The sequence below is a fragment of the Neomonachus schauinslandi genome, chromosome 5 (genome assembly GCF_002201575.2).
Source record: "Neomonachus schauinslandi chromosome 5, ASM220157v2, whole genome shotgun sequence".
Classification (NCBI taxonomy): Eukaryota; Metazoa; Chordata; class Mammalia; order Carnivora; family Phocidae; genus Neomonachus; species Neomonachus schauinslandi.
In genome coordinates this window covers 159,316,269-159,334,920 of record NC_058407.1, presented here as the reverse complement: position 1 = coordinate 159,334,920, position 18,652 = coordinate 159,316,269, and the positions used below count along the sequence as shown (strand labels likewise).

At 54.1% G+C, this 18,652-nt stretch overlaps 1 protein-coding gene across 5 annotated transcripts; it reads left to right on the top strand.

The window, feature by feature from the left end:
* The first annotated feature begins 79 nt into the window (after positions 1–79).
* Positions 80–18,644, top strand: TAOK2 (TAO kinase 2). 5 transcript variants are annotated; one of them, XM_021700357.2, is made up of 19 exons: positions 105–839; positions 3,896–4,062; positions 4,246–4,317; positions 4,416–4,517; positions 5,013–5,058; positions 5,190–5,286; positions 5,438–5,551; positions 5,658–5,749; positions 8,186–8,279; positions 8,366–8,447; positions 9,248–9,415; positions 9,591–9,851; positions 10,019–10,180; positions 11,819–12,184; positions 12,268–12,471; positions 12,782–13,021; positions 16,182–16,394; positions 17,345–17,527; positions 17,620–18,644. In XM_021700357.2, exons 2-19 carry the CDS (start codon positions 3,931–3,933, stop codon positions 18,139–18,141), a joined length of 3,150 nt encoding a protein of 1,049 aa, XP_021556032.1. In that variant the 5' UTR covers positions 105–839; positions 3,896–3,930; the 3' UTR covers positions 18,142–18,644. The 5 variants fall into 5 exon arrangements, with proteins under 5 accessions (XP_021556029.1, XP_021556032.1, XP_021556031.1 ...); XM_021700356.2 differs by having other exon boundaries at positions 9,573–9,851; XM_021700354.1 differs by lacking the exons at positions 16,182–16,394; positions 17,345–17,527; positions 17,620–18,644 and having other exon boundaries at positions 80–839; positions 9,573–9,851; positions 12,782–15,160.
* The last annotated feature ends 8 nt before the right edge of the window (positions 18,645–18,652 follow it).

Genomic DNA, 18,652 nt, shown 5'->3' with positions numbered 1-18,652 from the left:
CGGGGCTATTTCATTTGAGGTTCCGCCCCCTTTGGCCCGGCGTCCCTACCGCGCCTGCGCGCTCCCGCCCGGTCTCCATCTTGGAATTGGGAGGAAGAGGGAGAGGGAGACGGGGACGAGACCGGGGCCGTGGTGCGGAGAGAGGCTGAGGCTGAGAAGAGGAGAGGGAGAGAAGGCGCGGGGACCGTCCTTAGCTACAATCTGTCAGCTACCCCCAGGAGAGAGAAGGGAGGAGGCCGGGGCGGGAGTGAGGGCTGTCACCCTCGGACCCCGGCGTGAGAGGGGCCGTGCGGCCGGACGTCCTCGGGGTGGGCCCCCTGTCGGTGGCTGAAGACCTGGGGCTCAGGCCCTTCGGTCGCGAATTTCCGGGCTTGACCCCTCGCTTCTCAAATATCCGGGTATCAGCCCCTCAGACCCAACATATCCAGGACTCGGGTCCCAACCTCTCTAAACCTGGGGCTCTGTTTCATAGGATTTCAAAAATCTGGGGTTCAGGCCCCTGCGTGCACCAGTATCCGGGGTTCATTCCCCGCGCGTTCAGATATCAAATTCAGCCTCCCTTCGTTCAAATATCTGGGGTTCAGACCCCACAACCAGAAATCCGGGATTCAGCAACTGTCGCCCTCGGGGAGGAGGAGGACTGGACCGCGAGGTCAGATCAGGTTGTCACCCCCTCCCCTCCAGGGGAGGCTTCCCGGGCCCGCCCCTCAGGAAGGGCGAAAGCCGAGGAAGAGGTGGCAAGGGGAAAGGTCTCCTTGCCCCTCTCCCTGCTTGGCAGAGCCGCTGGAGGACCCCAGGAGGAGGCGGAAGCGCTGGGGCACCATAGTGACCCCTACCAGGTGAGACACGGGGTGCAGGGGCGCGGGTCCCTGTATCTAGCATTGAGAAGAAAGGGTGCTCCTTTTTGAGGAACTGGGCCTGGGTAGGCCCTCTCAGGATGAAGCCCAGTGGGCCAGTGGTCAGCCTCTGGCTAGCCGTGCCTTTTGCTGCCACCTTGTTCCTCTTCCTTCATTATGTCTGTCTGATGGGGGAGCATCAGGTGACAGGGTCTTTGATGTCATGGGGGTCACGCCCTAGGGTGCTTGAGCTAATCAGATGGGTTTGCACTCTTCTGGTCTTCTCCCATGTTCACTTTGCCCCTCACAGTTACCTGTTCTCTGTGATTATACCCCTTTCTCTGGATTGCTTTGGGTGTTGATTCCCTTGCCTTTGATCTCCATGGTGGGTCCACTTATCTGTTTTTTAGGCATGGTCTGGTTGGATTTCTTGTCCTTTCAAGGAAGTGTGTGTGTGCATTTGTGTTAGGGAATGCCTGGCAATATTTTCTCCCAGCTATATCATTACCTTCCAACCTCTTGCAGATGGTGTAATCTCATACATTTGTCAAGCGATCTGTCATTTACAAAGTGCTTTACATCTGTTCTCTCATGTGACACCTCCCCCTCCATTCACCCTGTGGGGGCCTCTTTTGTTGCTGTCTTCCCATTTTACAGTTGAGAATATTGAGGCCCAGAGAGGTTGCCCAAGGTCACACAGTGGCAGAATCAGGATTTGAACCTAAGTTCTTGATCAAGTTTTGCCCCTGCTCCATACCTGTTTCTTGGCATCTCTTCTTGGCCAGGAATCCAGAGGAGAATGAGTTGGGGTGAGATTTAAGAATGAGGGGGAGAAGAGCTTCCTTTTTAGGAGGGCTATACTCAGAAGCTTTTCCTGATGGGAGGCTCTGGCTCCTGTCTTCTGTCTCGTGGATTTTTCTCTCTACTGTGACCTTCATCTTTACCCTGATTCCATTCTTTGGCCTGGGTTCCTGAGAGGGCTCTCTCTTTTGACAAATGGTAGCCATAGTGGTGTCTCTTCACAGTTAAAGCCAAGCTGCTGGGGTAGGATGATCTCCAAAGTATTAAATCCTTGTGGTGACCCTGGAGGCAGGGAAGGAAAAACCCATAGGCTAAGTGTCTGCCTAGTGTTCCTAGGTTTGAGATCTCATTAAAAATCTCTCAACAGCCCTATGCTGTAATCCATTTTACCAAAGAGAAGACCAAGTATAAGGAACTTACTCAAAACCCTGTGGTGTGTTGCTGATGAGATGTACTGGTAGTGTAGCTTAGGGACAGACTTGGGTTTCCTCATCTGCAGAATGGTGATAACATTGTCCATTTTAGAAAGTGGCTGTGATTTAGCACAGACCTTGGTAATTGCTCAAATATTCATTATTTGAGGAAGAGGCCCTGCGTGATGTTTTGTTGGCATCCCTTATATGTGGCTTGGGGTCCTGGGTTGGCATTCTGGGCTGGGTGCTGGTAAAGAGGTCAAGAAGATTGCTTTGGCAAGTTGTGAGCACCTGCCTTTGTGTGTGGGTGTGTGATGGGGGTGAGGGGTGCTTGGCAGGGTTGCTCGCAGGAGAATGGAGAAAGGGGCCTGTTTTGAGCAGCTTGGGAGCTGCTGAGGGCTTGGCTGAAGGCAGTCAATCAATCTCCCAGGCTGTTCTGAGCCCTCTGCACCCTGGGGGCCCACGCGAGAGTCAGGCTTACTTCTTGCCCTCCAGCTTCCAGTTGGGCTAAGGAGACAAAATTAACAACACAACAGGAAACAATGCACGACAGAATATAATCACATGCTAAATTGTTAGGTGCTTTAAAGGAGCTAGAACTCTGTCTGCCCTGGGAGTCCAAGTCTGCTGAAGGCTCTTTTGTGCCTGAATTCCAACAAGTGCTTAGCCAGGAGCCTGGCCTGGAATTCCCTGGGGGAAAGGGGCGGGGTCCTTGGCTTCCTTGTACTGCAGGAGCTTGCTCTGGGTTTTGGGCTGGGTGCTCTAGGAACTACCCCCCAAAGGCTAGAGTGGTCAAGGGAGGCTTCCCGCAGGAGAGGGATGAGCTTGAGGTGAGTTGCTAAGACAGTAATAAGCACACTGGCCTGACTGGAGAGAAGATCCTGTTCTCTGACCTTGGAGAAATCCTCCTTCCTTTCTATGCCTCATTCACCTCATCTGTGAAATGGTGATCACTATCTTGCCCTGCTTATTTCATGCCTAGCATAGGGGACCAGCTTTCAGCAAGACTTAACCTTTTCTGAGCTTGTTTTCTCATCTGCAAGATAAGGGTAATAGTAAATCCTCATAAAGTTGTGGTAAGGATTGAATGAGAGAGATGCATGTAAGGTGCTTACTTTACATTCTCAATAAATGTTATTTGTACACTACAAATGTCCTGTACCTGTGCATGATGCATATGCAGTTGGACTAGACAAGTAAGGCGGCCCAGGTCATAGAGAGGCCCCAAAATCCAGATGCCGTTTCTATCCCTGTCCTTCCCGTTCTGCATCTCCTCCCTACCACAGTGTCCCTAGCCCTTTTTGAGAGCAAGTCCTCTGGCCCCTCTGGGCCAGTACCCACTTCTAACAATGGCCGGATTTCCACTGCCTCCGGCCTGGCTGTTTCCTGCTCTCTTCCAGGGTGTGAGAGGTTGAGGGAGGAGGGGGCCTCAACGCCAAGGGGAACAGGAAGGTGCCTGGAAATATTTGGGGTATGGGACTTGTGGGGCAGGACACTTGGGAATCTGGGGTTCTGGCTGGGAGGCGGGATCTTTTATTCTTGAGGGGAGAAGTAAGGGTTGTAGCAAAATGGATTTATTGAGGGCTGGGGGTGGTGAGGATGCTTAGCTCTCAGTCTTCCTAACAGTTTTAGGGACTCCAGGGACCCGGCCCCCGTGCTCTGGTTGCCAGGGCAACTTCATTTTTTTGGAGCTTTGATGTTGTTCCTAATCTCCCCCTTGCCCTTCCTCTGCGGTGCCTCCCCCTCATCAGGGAACTAGGGGAGGAGAAGACAGAAACTTGAGAGCCCCCTTCCTCTCTCTGAGTGTCCCATCTTTGCTCTAAGGGTCTGCTCTTCATTCTCCAGGTCAGGCCCCACTCTCAGGGCCCCCAGGGGCCATCATGCCAGCTGGGGGCCGGGCCGGGAGCCTGAAGGACCCCGATGTGGCTGAGCTGTTCTTCAAGGATGACCCTGAAAAGCTCTTCTCTGATCTCCGGGAAATTGGCCATGGCAGCTTTGGAGCCGTGTACTTTGTGAGTTGGGACTTAGGAGAATGGGGTAGGGATGGGCACTGCATTCTTCTTGCTGTGGGTCCACAGCCCTCTACGCTACTGTACCACACCAGCCTTTCCTGCCCTCTCCTGTTGGGCCAGCAAGTCTTCCCGCTGCCCAGTTCTTACCAGGGGCCTTCACTACCTTCTGGTCTGGTCTTCTAGGCCCGAGATGTCCGGAATAGTGAGGTGGTGGCCATCAAGAAGATGTCCTACAGTGGGAAGCAGTCAAATGAGGTGGGTCAAGTTTGACAAGACTGGTGGGGGGCAGGGCAGGGGACCCAAGTCTCGATGTGTAGGATGAGTAAGCCTCTCCTCCCTTGACCTCCTCTCAGAAGTGGCAGGATATCATCAAGGAGGTGCGGTTCCTGCAGAAGCTCCGGCACCCCAATACCATTCAGTACCGGGGCTGTTACCTGAGGGAGCACACGGCTTGGGTGAGCTACCCCCCTGACTCTGGCCTGATCTTTGCCCCCCATCCTTGTCCTGGTCTAGTCTCTTAGGTGGGCCCTGTTCCAGGTGCCATTATAGGGACCTCGGAAAGGAGGAAGTGTCCCCCAACTTCTTTAGTCCTCAGACAAACCCATGAACAGCAATGTCTGTCCAGAAGGAGAGGCTGGTTTGAAGATTGGCATAAACTGTTAGTAGTTGGAAAGGGGCACGTAGACTGGAGGAAATGGAGATAGGATGGGGCTTTGAAGGGATTCAGATGGGAGTGGTGATATCTTGGGCTGTTTCTAGAGGAGGCCCTGGCTCTAAGGGACTCTCCCATGACCACGTCGTTTTCTCAGTTGTCTTTTCTCTCTATCTTTACCCCCCGGGGGCAATGCCTGAGTGGAGGATAGGCAGAGAAACTCTCTGGATCTCTGTCCAAGGGAGATGGGGCAGGGGTGGCCAGATATGCTTATCTCTGACCCTTTATCCTTTCTTAGCTGGTGATGGAGTATTGCCTGGGCTCAGCTTCTGACCTTCTAGAAGGTAAGTGGCTCTGGCCGACAAGTGGGAGAAGGGAGAAGGGCAAAGAAGCTGTAGGGGAAGGGATCAGGGGAGCTTGTTCCAGCCCCACCCTTGGGCTCCCTTCAGTTTGATGTTTTTCCCTCACTCCCCAGTGCACAAGAAGCCCCTTCAGGAGGTGGAGATTGCAGCTGTGACCCACGGGGCCCTTCAGGGCCTGGCTTATCTGCACTCCCACAACATGATCCATAGGTACAAGCTGCACTGACAATGGCTGGGAGGGGGTGCACTCTACACCACTTCTCATTCAGCTGGTCTACAGCCCTCTTGGAAACTTGGTGCTAAAGCCCCTGCCCAGCCTTCCTAAGATGCATGCCTTATCCCTGTGCTTTGTCTCTGGCAGGGATGTGAAGGCTGGAAACATCTTGCTATCAGAGCCAGGCTTGGTGAAGCTGGGGGACTTTGGCTCTGCATCTATCATGGCACCCGCCAACTCCTTTGTGGGCACCCCATACTGGTGAGTGGGGATAGTGGTGAGTGGAGAGAGTCCCCAGGATGTTGGGAGCAGGAGTTGGCAGAGTCTGGGTGAGTGATCAGCCTCTTTCCCCTGACCTTTCTCCCAGGATGGCTCCGGAGGTGATCCTGGCAATGGATGAGGGGCAGTACGATGGCAAGGTGGATGTCTGGTCCTTGGGGATAACCTGCATTGAGCTGGGTAAGGATGACATCCTCTGTTCCTTCGTCCTTTTTTCTTTCCACTCCTTTCTCTTTCTCTTACCATCTCATCCTCAGGTTTTCAAGCTCCTGTCCATTTTGACTCTACCCTTGATCCCCTATTCAGGCAGCTGTCAAATCCTGCCAGCTCTTAGACCTGAAGATTTCGGAGCATTCTTCCCTTCCTGTCCACTACTCTAGTTCTACATCTTTTTTTTTTTTTTTTTTTTAAGATTTGATTTAATTTATCTGACAGAGAGCACAAGCAAAGGGGGAGCGGCAGGGAGAGGGAGAAGCAGACTCCACCCTGAGCAGAGAGCCCGATGCGGGGCTCGATCCCAGGATCCTGGGATCATGACCTGAGCCAAAGGCAGATGCTTAACCTACTGAGCCACACAGGCACCCACGTCTTTTTTGAATGCCCACTGTGTGCCATGCTATCCTAGCAGGTTCTGGGAGTATAGCAGTGAATGAGGTTCTTGCCTTCATGGAACTTATATTCTAGTTGGGGAAACAGGCATGTTTTCTCTCAGTGTGATAGAAGCTGAAAGAAGAAGTTACAGGAACAGTACAACCATAAAACAAGGGACTTGACCTAGTTCAGGGGCTGAGGCTTAGACAGATTCTGTCTAAGCAGAGCCATAAGACAAATAGTAGCTGTGTGAAGACTGTAGGGAAGAGCATTCCAGATAGGTAAGAGCAGGCATGAGTTGCTGAGACTAGCTTCAGTTGTTTGGAATATTGCAGGTAATGCCATGTAAAAAGCAGTGAGAGTTAGGCTCAAGTGAGTTCATCAGGCCTTGAAGCCCTGTGAAGGTTCTCATCTCTGCCAGCTTACGCTACTGAAACAACAGTTTGTGAGGTCACATTCGTAAAGCCTTCAACAAGGTGCCAGGCACAGCTAGTTGCCCAAGAAAGAGATGCCCTTAGCTTCTCTTATCAATGACTTCCTGCAGTGATCTTTCCTACCAATAGTCTCTTCTTCCCTCCAGTCTCTCTCATGTCAGAGAGATCCTCCCTAGCTGGGTGCTGTTGCTTCGCTCCCCTCCGCAAAGCCGTTAATGCTCCCCATTGCCTTCAAGAGTGACGCCATCCCCACCCTTCCTTCCACCAAGCTAAAGATTCCACTTCCTGAAGGTTGGCTCTCCCCTTCATGAGCTCCACGCCCTGAGTGTGCCATGAACTTTTCCACTTTCTTGCCTTGGTTTGTATTGTCTTCTGCCCAGAGTCCGAGATTTGGACATCCATCCATCCACACATCCATCTCCACATGTCTGCATTTGTCATTTGAGGACACAGCCGGACAGGTGATGCAAATATGTGAAACAGGCCAGGTATAAGAAGAATGGAGAGCTGTCCTTTTTATTTCTAGTTTTTGGTAGAGACATGAATGGAGAGAAATAATTCTCTACTATTGAAGAAACAATCAGTCCTGATTATAAATGGCAGCTGATAGTCTGTATCAGAGAAGCAATGTGGAGAAGGCCCTGGCAAACTGGAGATTGCTCTTTCTTAGCTCTAACCCATCATTATGCAGGAATGTCAGCTCCTTTTCACCAGATCTAATTTTTTAGGAGAAAGTAAAAATTTAGATGATGATGATGATAATGGTTATTAAATTGTTAGGTTGGAGGCACTCCTGGGTGGCTCGGTCGTTAAGCGTCTGCCTTCGGCTCAGGTCATGATCCCAAGGTCCTGGGATCGAGCCCCACATCGGGCTCCCCAGTCAGCCAGAAGCCTGCTTCTCCCTCTCCCACTCCCCCTGCTTGTGTTCCTGCTCTCACTGTCTCTCTTTCTCTCTGTCAAAATAAATAAATAAAATCTTTTTAAAAAAATTGTTAGGTTGGAATTTAATTTAAAAATCACTGTTTAGGCCAAAAAACATAAACGACACAAAACATTTGTCTGGGCCACAAGGAGCTCCTGGCTTATAACTTCTAATCTGAGGCCTAGCTCCAATATCCCTTTTTCCAAAAGACCTGCCCTTAATCCCCTGCCTGTGTACCAGATTGAGGGCCCAGCATGCACACCCAGCTTCCCAGCCATTTTTCTGTCTCCTTCCCTGTTAGACTGGAAGTTCCTTGAGGACAGGGCCTGTCTCTTGTTTTTCCTTAACTTCCCCATAACACTCACCAAGTTTTTTGCACTTATTTGGAACCTAATAAATGTTAGTTGGGCTGATAACTGTGTTTCCTTCTGCTTCCTTCGGTGCTTATGCACATGTTGTTTTCTTTGATCCTGCTCCACCATGTGCAGGGGAGAGGGTAGGTGTTAAATTTTACAGAGGGAATTAATTGAGATTATGAGAATTGGTCAGGGTCATTCAGCAAGGAAGTCAGGGAGCTGGGGTGTGGACCCAAATCTTTTGATTTCCATTCCAGCCTCCTCTGCCTACCTGCCACCTCTCACCTTCTCCCTGTTGACCCTTTCTCTGTAGCCGAACGGAAACCACCGCTGTTTAACATGAATGCGATGAGTGCCTTATACCACATTGCACAGAACGAGTCCCCTGTGCTCCAGTCAGGACACTGGTGAGGACTGGGATTCCTGGGCCCAGGGGTAAGGCTGCCTGGCTCATGCCCTTCCCACCCCTCCCTTATCCTCCCATGACTTGTAGGTCTGAGTACTTCCGGAATTTTGTTGACTCCTGTCTTCAGAAAATCCCTCAAGACAGACCAACCTCAGAGGTTCTTCTGAAGGTGAGGGCTCACTGGCCTAGCATTCTCCTAGAACTGTTGCCTGTTAGAATCACCTGAGCAAACCCCTCAGGGACATTAGTGTTTCCCAATTCTTCCTCCACTAAGAGTTTCATTTATGAATTCCCGTCCCCATTCCCAGTGCCCAGTGGACTCTGTATTTTGTAAGATTTTGTCTACGAGACTGCCTTTATTAAGTAATAATTTGTTTTCCCATCTTTTATTAATCAAAGATGTATGTAATTGCCAGCCAGAGCTTTTGGTCTGCGTGCGATAACCAGGGTTACCACACTGATCTGATGTAATTCAAGCCAAAAGCCTGTGTAGCCTTGTCATGGGTAAATGTCTGATTTCCCTTAGGTGTGTTTTGAGTTATCAAAAGTAGAGGGGCCCCCATTCCCTTCACAGATTCATGGGGGCCTAAGGAGCCCTGGTTGGGAACTGATGTAGACAGTCTAGTTTGACCTACTTGTTTTATAATCATGGGATACCTTATGAGGTCCACAGAGGCCTGCTGATGTGTCCAGGGGCACACAGTACTTTGATAGAGGACCTGGACTACAATCCAGATCTTCTGACTGTTGTTATCTGTCAGCCATGCCTGGAGGAACAGGAGCCTGTCCCGGGAGTAGTGATTGGGTGGTGAAAATTCATGCGGGAGCAAGGGGTAGGACAAGGCTAGCATCAGTTCATGGTGGGCATGGGCCCCAGGGAATTGTCCCAGGGCAGAGGGAATGCCAAAGCCCGGGGGATATTGGGGGGCAGGGTGCTTGGCAGCAGGCCTCAGCGTTCTCTCCCCTCAGCACCGCTTTGTGCTCCGGGAGCGGCCACCCACAGTCATCATGGATCTCATCCAGAGGACTAAGGATGCTGTGCGGGAGCTGGACAACCTGCAGTACCGAAAGATGAAGAAGATCCTGTTCCAAGAGGCACCCAATGGCCCTGGTGCTGAGGCCCCAGAGGAAGAGGAGGTGACCCTGCTTACCATGCCACCCTTTTATACCACCGTGTTGTGCTTGCCTCCTAGCAGCCGCTTGGCTCACTTTCCCTCTCCCTCTTCCTACCCTCCGTCTCCCTGTGCTGCCTCCATATACACACCCCTTGTCCTTCCCCTTCCCTGCCCAAAAGCCTGCACCCTGTCCACAGGAGGCCGAGCCCTATATGCACCGGGCTGGGACGCTGACCAGTCTAGAGAGTAGCCACTCAGTGCCCAGCATGTCCATCAGCGCCTCCAGCCAGAGCAGTTCGGTCAACAGCCTAGCAGATGCTTCAGACAATGAGGAGGAGGAGGAGGAAGAAGAAGAGGAAGAGGAGGAAGAGGAAGGGCCCGAAGCCCGAGAGATGGCCATGATGCAGGAGGGGGAGCACACAGTCACCTCCCATAGTTCCATCATCCACCGACTGCCGGTATGCAGCCCACCCTCAGCAAGCCTGACTGTGACAAGGCCGAGCCCCAGCTCTCCCCCCCAAGGGTGATTGCTCCTCCTCTAAGTCTCACTGGGTCTCCAGGGAACTCCCTTTGGGCCCAGTGACCTCTGAACCTTGGGCATCCCTGTTACCTTCCCTTCCTCTAGGGTTCTGACAACCTGTATGATGACCCCTACCAGCCAGAGATGACCCCTGGCCCTCTCCAGCAGCCGGCAGCCCCAGCTCCCACCTCTACCACCTCTTCTGCCCGCCGCCGGGCCTACTGCCGCAACCGGGACCACTTTGCCACCATTCGTACTGCCTCCCTGGTAAGTGTGGCCATTCTCCCTCAGCCTGGATGCCCCAAACTCTTAAGTCCAGAGATGATTTTTTGCTCCTGTGGCACTGAATTAAATCCAGATTCCACCCTCACTTTCTGTTGCTGTCTCTCACCTTGTCTCCTCGACCTCCCCACTCTCTTCTCCTAACAGACTGTTTTGGTTACATTGCCCAATGTATTCCTAGCTTGGTAAACTCTTACGCCATTTTCGTGGCTAGGCTTAAGTAGCATGTCCTGGGGTGTCTTCCCAGGCTTCTGGCCAGCCAGGTGCTGTGTTACTCTTAAATGGCATTATGATAGGTGTGCTGGATTTTATGTTCCTGGAGGGCAAGGAATGGTGGCCAGTGTCTGCCTGATACCATTGATTGGCTCTTAGGCCCATACCCATGCCTGTATCTCATCCTTCTAGCTCCTCTGGAGGGAGAGGGTACAAGCCCATTTGAGAGATGAGACATTCGTGACTCAGATACGCTATTGTCCAAGGCACTTGCCTAAACACCTTTGGTTGTTCTCAAATTTTCAAATTCAGCAGGACCTTGATCCTCCTAAAATCAAGTCATGGTGATGTTTTTCTCAGTTCACAGGAAAGGTTGGATAGACTTTTCATAAAACATAGTTTTTCTTCCATGCTTTTTTTTTTTTTTAAGATTTTATTTATTTATTTGACAGAGAGAGAGACAGCGAGAGAGGGAACACAAGCAGAGGGAGAGGAAGAGGGAGAAGCAGGCTTCCTGCTGAGCAGGGAGCCCGATGCGGGGCTCGATCCCAGGACCCTGGGATCATGACCTAAGCCGAAGGCAGACGCTTAACGACTGAGCCACCCAGGCGCCCCCATCCATGCTTTCAATAAACCTTTAGATTACATTCTTGCTTGGCTGCAGGCACCAACATCAAATCCCGTAGAGGCTAGTGGTCAGTCTAATATATTCTATGGCTAATGCTTGTGGTTGACTGTTGTGCTAGGACAGCTCTTCAGATCCTGTGGTGCTTAGTGCTTTGTGGTGCTGTGCAGAGAGCTCTGTGACTTCCAGGGACGTGACCACCTGGACTAGTTGGGAGTCATGCCCACTTCACAGTGGGACCTAAACTCCAAACCTCAGATGGGGACATCCAGGTCCAGTGTTCTTGATACTCCCAACATCTCATGGCCCAGCTCCCAGCTCCATACCTGGGCTGTGTAAGGAGTCCTTAGCGTTTGCTGAAATGGAAAGAAGCCAACACTTGTTAGGTCAGAGCGTTTTATGAGACACTATGACATCTCTATCAGACTTAATTTCCACAGCTTCCTATGAAAGGGTATCATTGCCCCATTTAGCCGATGAGGAAACTGAGGCTTAGTGTCGTTAATTTGCTTGAGGTCACGTGGTTAGTAAGTGACCGAGCTGGGAGTGTAGCCCAGGTATGTCTGATTTTGAATTAACTTGAATTGTTGCCACTCTTGCGCTGGGCCCTGTGCGGGTCTCACCGGTCTGTGAAATAGACTGAGTGTCCCTCAGCCTGTGGAGGCAGCGGGCTCAGAGGGGCCGAGTGTGAGGAAAGCACCAAATGAGTGTTAAACCCGAGTCTGAAGCGTGTGTTCCTGAGATGGGGCAGGGCTGAGCCCCACTTACCCTCTCGCCTGCCCCAGGTCAGCCGCCAGATCCAGGAGCACGAGCAGGACTCGGCGCTGCGGGAGCAGCTGAGTGGCTATAAGCGGATGCGACGACAGCACCAGAAGCAGCTGCTGGCCCTCGAGTCGCGGCTGCGGGGTGAGCGCGAGGAGCACAGCGCGCGGCTGCAGCGGGAGCTTGAGGCCCAGCGGGCTGGCTTTGGGGCTGAGGCAGAAAAGCTGTCCCGGCGGCACCAGGCCATCGGTGAGAAGGAGGCTCGAGCTGCCCAGGCCGAGGAGCGGAAGTTCCAGCAGCACATCCTTGGGCAGCAGAAGAAGGAGCTGGCCGCCCTGCTGGAGGCACAGAAGCGAACCTACAAACTGCGGAAGGAGCAGCTGAAAGAGGTGGGATGGGGCTGCAGCCGCGGGCAGGGCCTGTGGTAGGCGAGGTGCCCTGACCCCCCTGCGCTCCCCCCTGCCTTGCGCAGGAGCTCCAGGAGAACCCCAGCACCCCGAAGCGGGAGAAGGCCGAGTGGCTTCTGAGGCAGAAGGAGCAGCTCCAGCAGTGCCAGGCGGAGGAGGAGGCGGGGCTGCTGCGACGTCAGCGCCAGTACTTTGAGCTTCAGTGTCGCCAGTATAAGCGCAAGATGCTGCTGGCTCGTCACAGCCTGGACCAGGACCTGCTGCGGGAGGTAGGCCACCCCATCCCGCATTCCCTCCCGCAGCACAGGCGCCTACCCCTTCCGTCTGCCTTGCTGGGGGTCATCTTTCCCCTCTGCCCTCTTTCGTGTCATTGCTTGGCTTCTCTTCCACGCCCCTGTTTTCCTCGTGCTGTCAGACCCTGCTTGAGCTCCTTGGGCTTCTGTTCCCAGGCCGGCCAGGAGCCTGGCTCCCTTACACCCCTCAGCTCCCCGTGCTCAGCTCCCTGGGAGTCCTGGGGCTCTCTCGACACCAACAAGGCTTCCTGACTGGGCTCGGGGCCCTGCCTCCTTTCTGCCTCAGGATTTGAACAAGAAGCAGACCCAGAAGGACTTGGAGTGTGCGTTGCTGCTGCGGCAGCATGAGGCCACACGGGAGCTGGAGCTACGGCAGCTCCAGGCCGTCCAGCGCACACGGGCGGAGCTCACCCGCCTGCAGCACCAGACGGAGCTGGGTAACCAGCTGGAGTACAACAAGCGGCGTGAGCAAGAGTTGCGGCAGAAGCACGCGGCCCAGGTTCGCCAGCAGCCCAAGAGCCTCAAAGTACGTGCAGGCCAGCGTCCCCCGGGCCTCCCGCTCCCCATTCCTGGGGCTCTGGGACCACCCAGCACAGGCACCCCTAGAGAAGAGCAGCCCTGTTCATCTGACCAGGAGGCAGTCCTGAACCAAAGAATTCTGGGAGAGGAGGAGGAAGCAGTTCCAGAGAGAAGGATTCTGGGAAAGGAAGGGGCCACCTTGGAGCCAGAGGAACAGAGGATATTGGGGGAAGAATCAGGAACCCCTAGTCCCGGTCCACAAAAACATAGGAGTTTGGTTGAGGAGGAAGTTTGGGGTCTGCCTGAGGAGGAGGTAGAAGAACTTAGAGTCCCATTCCTGGCACCCCAGGAGAGGAGCATTGTAGGCCAGGAGACAGCTGGGGAATGGAGGTTATGGGGGAAAGAGGATGGGAGCCTACTGGATGAGGAATTTGAGCTTGGCTGGATCCCAGGCCCGGCACTGACCCCAGTTCCCGAGGAGGAGGAGGAAGAGGAAGAGGGAGCTCCAATTAGGACCCCAAGGGATCCTGGAGATGGCTGTCCCTCACCAGACATCCCCCCTGAGCCCCCTCCAACACATCTGAGGCACGGCCCTGCTAGCCAGCTCCCTGGACTTCTGTCCCATGGTCTCCTGGCCGGCCTCTCCTTTGCAGTGGGGTCCTCCTCTGGCCTCCTGCCCCTCCTACTCCTGCTGCTCCTCCCACTGCTGGCAGCGCAGGGTGGGGGTGGCCTGCAGGCCTCACTGCTGGCCCTTGAGGTGGGGCTGGTGGGCCTGGGGGCCTCCTACCTACTTCTTTGTACAGCTCTGCACCTGCCCCCCAGTCTGTTCCTACTCCTGGCCCAGGGCACCGCACTGGGGGCCGTCCTGGGTCTGAGTTGGCGCCGTGGCCTTATGGGTGTCCCTCTGGGCCTTGGGGCTGCCTGGCTCTTAGCCTGGCCAGGCCTGGCTCTACCTCTGGCAGCTCTCGCAGCTGGGGGCAAATGGTTGCGGCAGCAGGGCCCCCGGATGCGCCGGGGTATCTCTCGACTCTGGTTGCGGGCTCTCCTGCGCCTATCGCCCATGGCCTTTCGTGCCCTACAGGGCTGTGGGGCTGTGGGGGACCGGGGCCTGTTTGCACTCTACCCCAAAACCAACAAGGATGGCTTCCGCAGCCGTTTGCCTGTCCCTGGGCCCCGGCGGGGTAATCCCCGCACTGCCCGACACCCACTAGCCCTGTTGGCGAGGTTTTGGACCCTGTGCAAGGGCTGGAACTGGCGCCTGGCACGGGCCAGCCAGGGTTTAGCCTCCCACTTGCCCCCCTGGGCCATCCACACACTGGCCAGCTGGGGCCTGCTCCGGGGTGAAAGGCCCAGCCGTATCCCTCGGCTGCTGCCACGCAGCCAGCGCCGGCTGGGGCCTCCTGCCTCTCGCCAGCCAGTGCCTGGGACTCTAACTGGGCGGCGATCCCGAACCCGCCAGTCCCGGGCCCTGCCTCCCTGGAGGTAACCAACTCTGGCTCCTCCTCAGCCCGAGTCTAGAGCATCGAGCACTTTATCTCCCACTACTCAGTGAGGTTTCTCCAGTCCCAATCCTCTCCTCCCTTTCACCCCTCCTTCCTTAGTATGCTTTCCCACCTCACCCCAGTCCTTTGGACCTCTAGACAGGCAGCCTCCTCCACCGTGGAGTCCAGAAGTTACACTTTGTGTTCTCCTGACACTCCTCCCCCACCCTAAATTATTGCTGTTCTCCCGCTGTGTGTGTGCTCATCCTCACCCTCATCAACTCAGGCCTGGGGCCAGGGGTGGCGGTGGGTGGGAAGTCATGTTTTTTTTTTCTCTCTTTGATTTTGTTTTTCTGTCTCCCTTCCAACCTGTCCCCTTTCCCCCACCAAAAAAAAGAAAAAGACAAACACAAATAAAATATCTGAGCGGAACTGTACCTTTGGCCCAGGCTGCCTCTGTCTGCTTTGTCCTGCCGCCTAGCATCCCGGGTATGCCCCCAATCTGGACCCTTGGCCCCCAGTTCCATGACCTCTTCACCCCCATCTACGTTATCTTAACTCCTTTCACTCCTCAGCCTCATCCTCTCTGCCTTCATAGCTTCGTTGCACCATGACCACCACTAGCTCAGAGGTCTGAGCCCCTATTGAGCTTCCACAGAACTTCTTGGTCCCATAGTTCCCCTGTTGGTGGATTCTTTCCAGAGAGTCCTTAGGTTCCAGGTCCTTTTGTCCTCATCCCCTGCCTTTTCTCCCAACCCATTCCCTATGTGGTTCCCTTCTACCTGGGAGCTGAATTTCTCTCCTGACATTAGGCTTTACCCTAGAGGGCTTGGGGATGGGACTACAAACCCTCTGCAGTAGGGGGTGGTGAGTTTTGGGGGGGCGGGGGTGACAGGCAGAGTGGGGGCGGGGCATGGAAATGGGATTGGTTGTGGGCTTGGAGTGGGAGCTGAGTACATAAGGGGCCGGGCTGGAATGTGGAGATCTGGTCAGGGTAGCAGCTGCTGGCCCATTGAACTTGTCAGGCCCTTTCTGGACACCTCCTTGCCCCTTCCCCTGGTGTGGCCCAAGATGGGGCTACTCCTTATCCATTTCGCAGCTCGGAGCTTATCCTCCTCCTCTCCCTCCCACCCTGAGGTGCTGAACCTGGGACTCCTTCTGTCTTTCCTTAGCTGTGTTGCTCTCTTCCATGGGTGTGTTGTGTGACTTGGTTCTCTCACTCTTTGCTCACTTGGCTTCTGTCTCTGGGTTGTATTTTCTCCCTCTTTGCATGGTCAGAGCTTCTTGTGTGCACTCAGTACCCTAAAGATTTTCAGTTCCCTGTCCATGAACTCTCCTGCTGTTTCTTGTGAGTTTTCTACCCAACTCTGAACATGCTCTTGGAACCTGTCTTGTTTACTTTGTATCTCTTGCCCATTGAGAACCTTCCTGATCTCTCTCAACACAATCCCATCTCTCCGTGTCTGTCTGTATACAGCTCCCCCCGCCCCCTCTGTCTAACATGTTTTCTGTTTCTCTCCCTCTCCCTGTCTCTGCTTCTGTCTCCTCTCTCTCTCTCTCTCTCTCTCTCTCTCTCTCTCCCTCTCTCCCTCTCTCCTCCCCCTCTCCCCTGGTTGTTTCTCCTCCTCCTCTTCTTCCTCCTCCTCTCCCTTGCCCCCATCTCCCCTTGGTCCGTCCACTGCATAGTCTAAGGAGCTGCAGATCAAGAAGCAGTTCCAGGAGACGTGTAAGATCCAGACTCGGCAGTACAAGGCCCTGCGGGCACACTTGCTGGAGACCACACCCAAAGCTCAGCACAAGAGCCTCCTTAAGCGGCTCAAAGAAGAACAGACCCGCAAGCTGGCAATCCTAGCCGAGCAGTACGACCAGTCCATCTCAGAGATGCTCAGCTCACAGGCGGTGAGGCCTGGGGTCCAGGGAGGGAGCATGGTGGAGGTTGGCCTCTGTACACCCGGCTTAGTTATGGGGAGTGGGAATGGGGGAGTGTGGACAAAGACGGGGCTTTTGTTCTTGGGGGAAACTTGGATACTTTCCCACTGTTAGTATTCTCTGCCATGGTTTTATTGTCTCTCTCAAGTATTTTCTTAAGGTCTTGACAAAGCCAGCCTGACTACCAAGAACCACCAAGGAAAGAGGGGCTATAATTTTTTCCTGGGCCTGAGTTAGTTTAATGTGTTAACAGGGAGCAAATTAAAATGATTGTGGCCCTTGGGCCGATTTACTCAGACTTCTGGAGGATTTTGAAGATTGCTGTTCTCTAAGAGAGATCACACAACACTGGAATGGACCAGTTAAAAACTACATATAGTGTAAAACATCAAAGTGCCCCTATTCATTGCCATTTTCTCATCCAATCCCACCTCTCAGAGGTGGTTAATAATTGTATTTTAGGTTTTTTCCCTATGCATATTTAGAAAATTACATACAATTTTAAACAGAAATGGGATCGGATTGTACATACTGTTCTCTTCTTTTTCCACCTAATATTTCTTGGACATCTTTCCATGTCAGTACACCTGTCTCATTTTTGAAACAGCATAGAATTTTCCATGGTATGGATGTACCATAATTTCTTTAACCCATCCCTTATTGGTGGACATTTAGGTTGTTTCCAGTATTTTGCTATTACAACGCTTCGGTGAACACCTCCGAGCACATGTGCAAGTATACCTGGGGGATAAATTCCTGGAAGTGTAATTGCTGTGTCACAGGGTATGACGACCTTTCATTCTGATAGATGTTGAGACTGGCTGCTTCTTGAAACCTTAGGGCCCAGGCCTACCTGGGGCAGGGGAGGATTGTGGGGGTAGGGGAGGAGGCCCCTAAAATGAGTTCTTCCCGTTTGCTAGCTGCGGCTTGATGAGACCCAGGAGGCAGAATTCCAGGCCCTTCGGCAGCAGCTTCAACAGGAGCTGGAGCTGCTCAATGCCTACCAGAGCAAGATCAAGATCCGCACAGAGAGTCAGCATGAGCGGGAGCTGCGGGAGCTGGAGCAGAGGGTGGCTCTGAGGCGGGCACTGCTGGAGCAGCGGGTAAGGGGACTCTGACACCAGGATGCACTGGGGAGGGCAGGCTCCCCATTTCCTGCCCCTGGACTTGCTAACCTCTCTTCTGGGTGTCCCAGGTGGAAGAGGAGCTGCTGGCCTTGCAGACAGGGCGCTCCGAGCGAATCCGGAGTTTGCTCGAGCGGCAGGCCCGTGAGATCGAGGCTTTCGATGCTGAGAGCATGAGGCTGGGCTTCTCCAGTATGGCTCTGGGGGGCATCCCAGCCGAGGCTGCTGCCCAGGGCTATCCTGCTCCACCCCCTGCCCCTGCCTGGCCCTCACGTCCTGTTCCCCGATCGGGGGCACATTGGAGCCATGGTCCTCCTCCACCGGGCATGCCCCCCCCAGCCTGGCGTCAGCCCTCTCTGCTGGCTCCTCCAGGTCCCCCAAACTGGCTGGGGCCCCCCACACAGAGTGGGACACCCCGTGGTGGAGCCCTGTTGCTGCTAAGAAACAGCCCTCAGCCCCTGCGGCGGGCAGCCTCGGGGGGCAGTGGCAGTGACAACGTGGGCCCCCCTGCCGCTGCAGTGCCTGGGCCTCTGAGCCGTAGCACCAGTGTCGCTTCCCACATCCTCAATGGCTCCTCCCACTTCTATTCCTGAAGTGCAGGGGTGGATGAGCAGATGAATGGGACAGGGGCAGGGGTGGGTGGAGCCTGATCCTGGAGGGCTGTAAGCTTGAGGCCCACCCAAGGGTGGGGGACAGGATGTTGGCTCCAGCTCCCCTCAGACCTCCTCATCTCATGAGCTTCTTGGGCTGGCCAGTGGCCCAGGGCCAGCTTGGGCATCGGTGCCTCAAGGCTGACCAGGAACCCCTGCCTCCCCACCATGGTGCCAGGGTCTCTCTCCATCACAGCCTCGGGAAAGGAGGGAGATGTGTGTGTCAAATATTCATCTGGTCCCCTGGGGGAGGGGAAGGGTGGGTCTAGATATATTATATTCAGAGAACTATACTACCCCGTGTAATGGGGCTGTGGACTGGGGATGCCAGGCCCCCCAGACCTGGGGTGTGGCAGAGCAGGTCTGGGGTGGGGAGAACAGAAGGAAAAGGCCTTCCTAAAAAAGAAGGATCAGGATGGGGTCTTGGGGTCAGGTTGCCTGGTCTCTCCATATC

What these genes read in the sequence shown, in the direction of transcription:
- TAOK2 (XM_021700354.1), top strand. Translation starts at nt 3,931, where the DNA reads ATGCCAGCTGGGGGCCGGGCCGGGAGCCTGAAGGACCCCGATGTGGCT. An exon ending in TGAGGGAGCACACGGCTTGG is followed by an intron (nt 4,518 to 5,012) that starts GTGAGCTACCCC and finishes ATCCTTTCTTAG; the next exon opens with CTGGTGATGGAGTATTGCCT. An exon ending in AGGCCCCAGAGGAAGAGGAG is followed by an intron (nt 9,416 to 9,572) that starts GTGACCCTGCTT and finishes CCTGCCCAAAAG; the next exon opens with CCTGCACCCTGTCCACAGGA.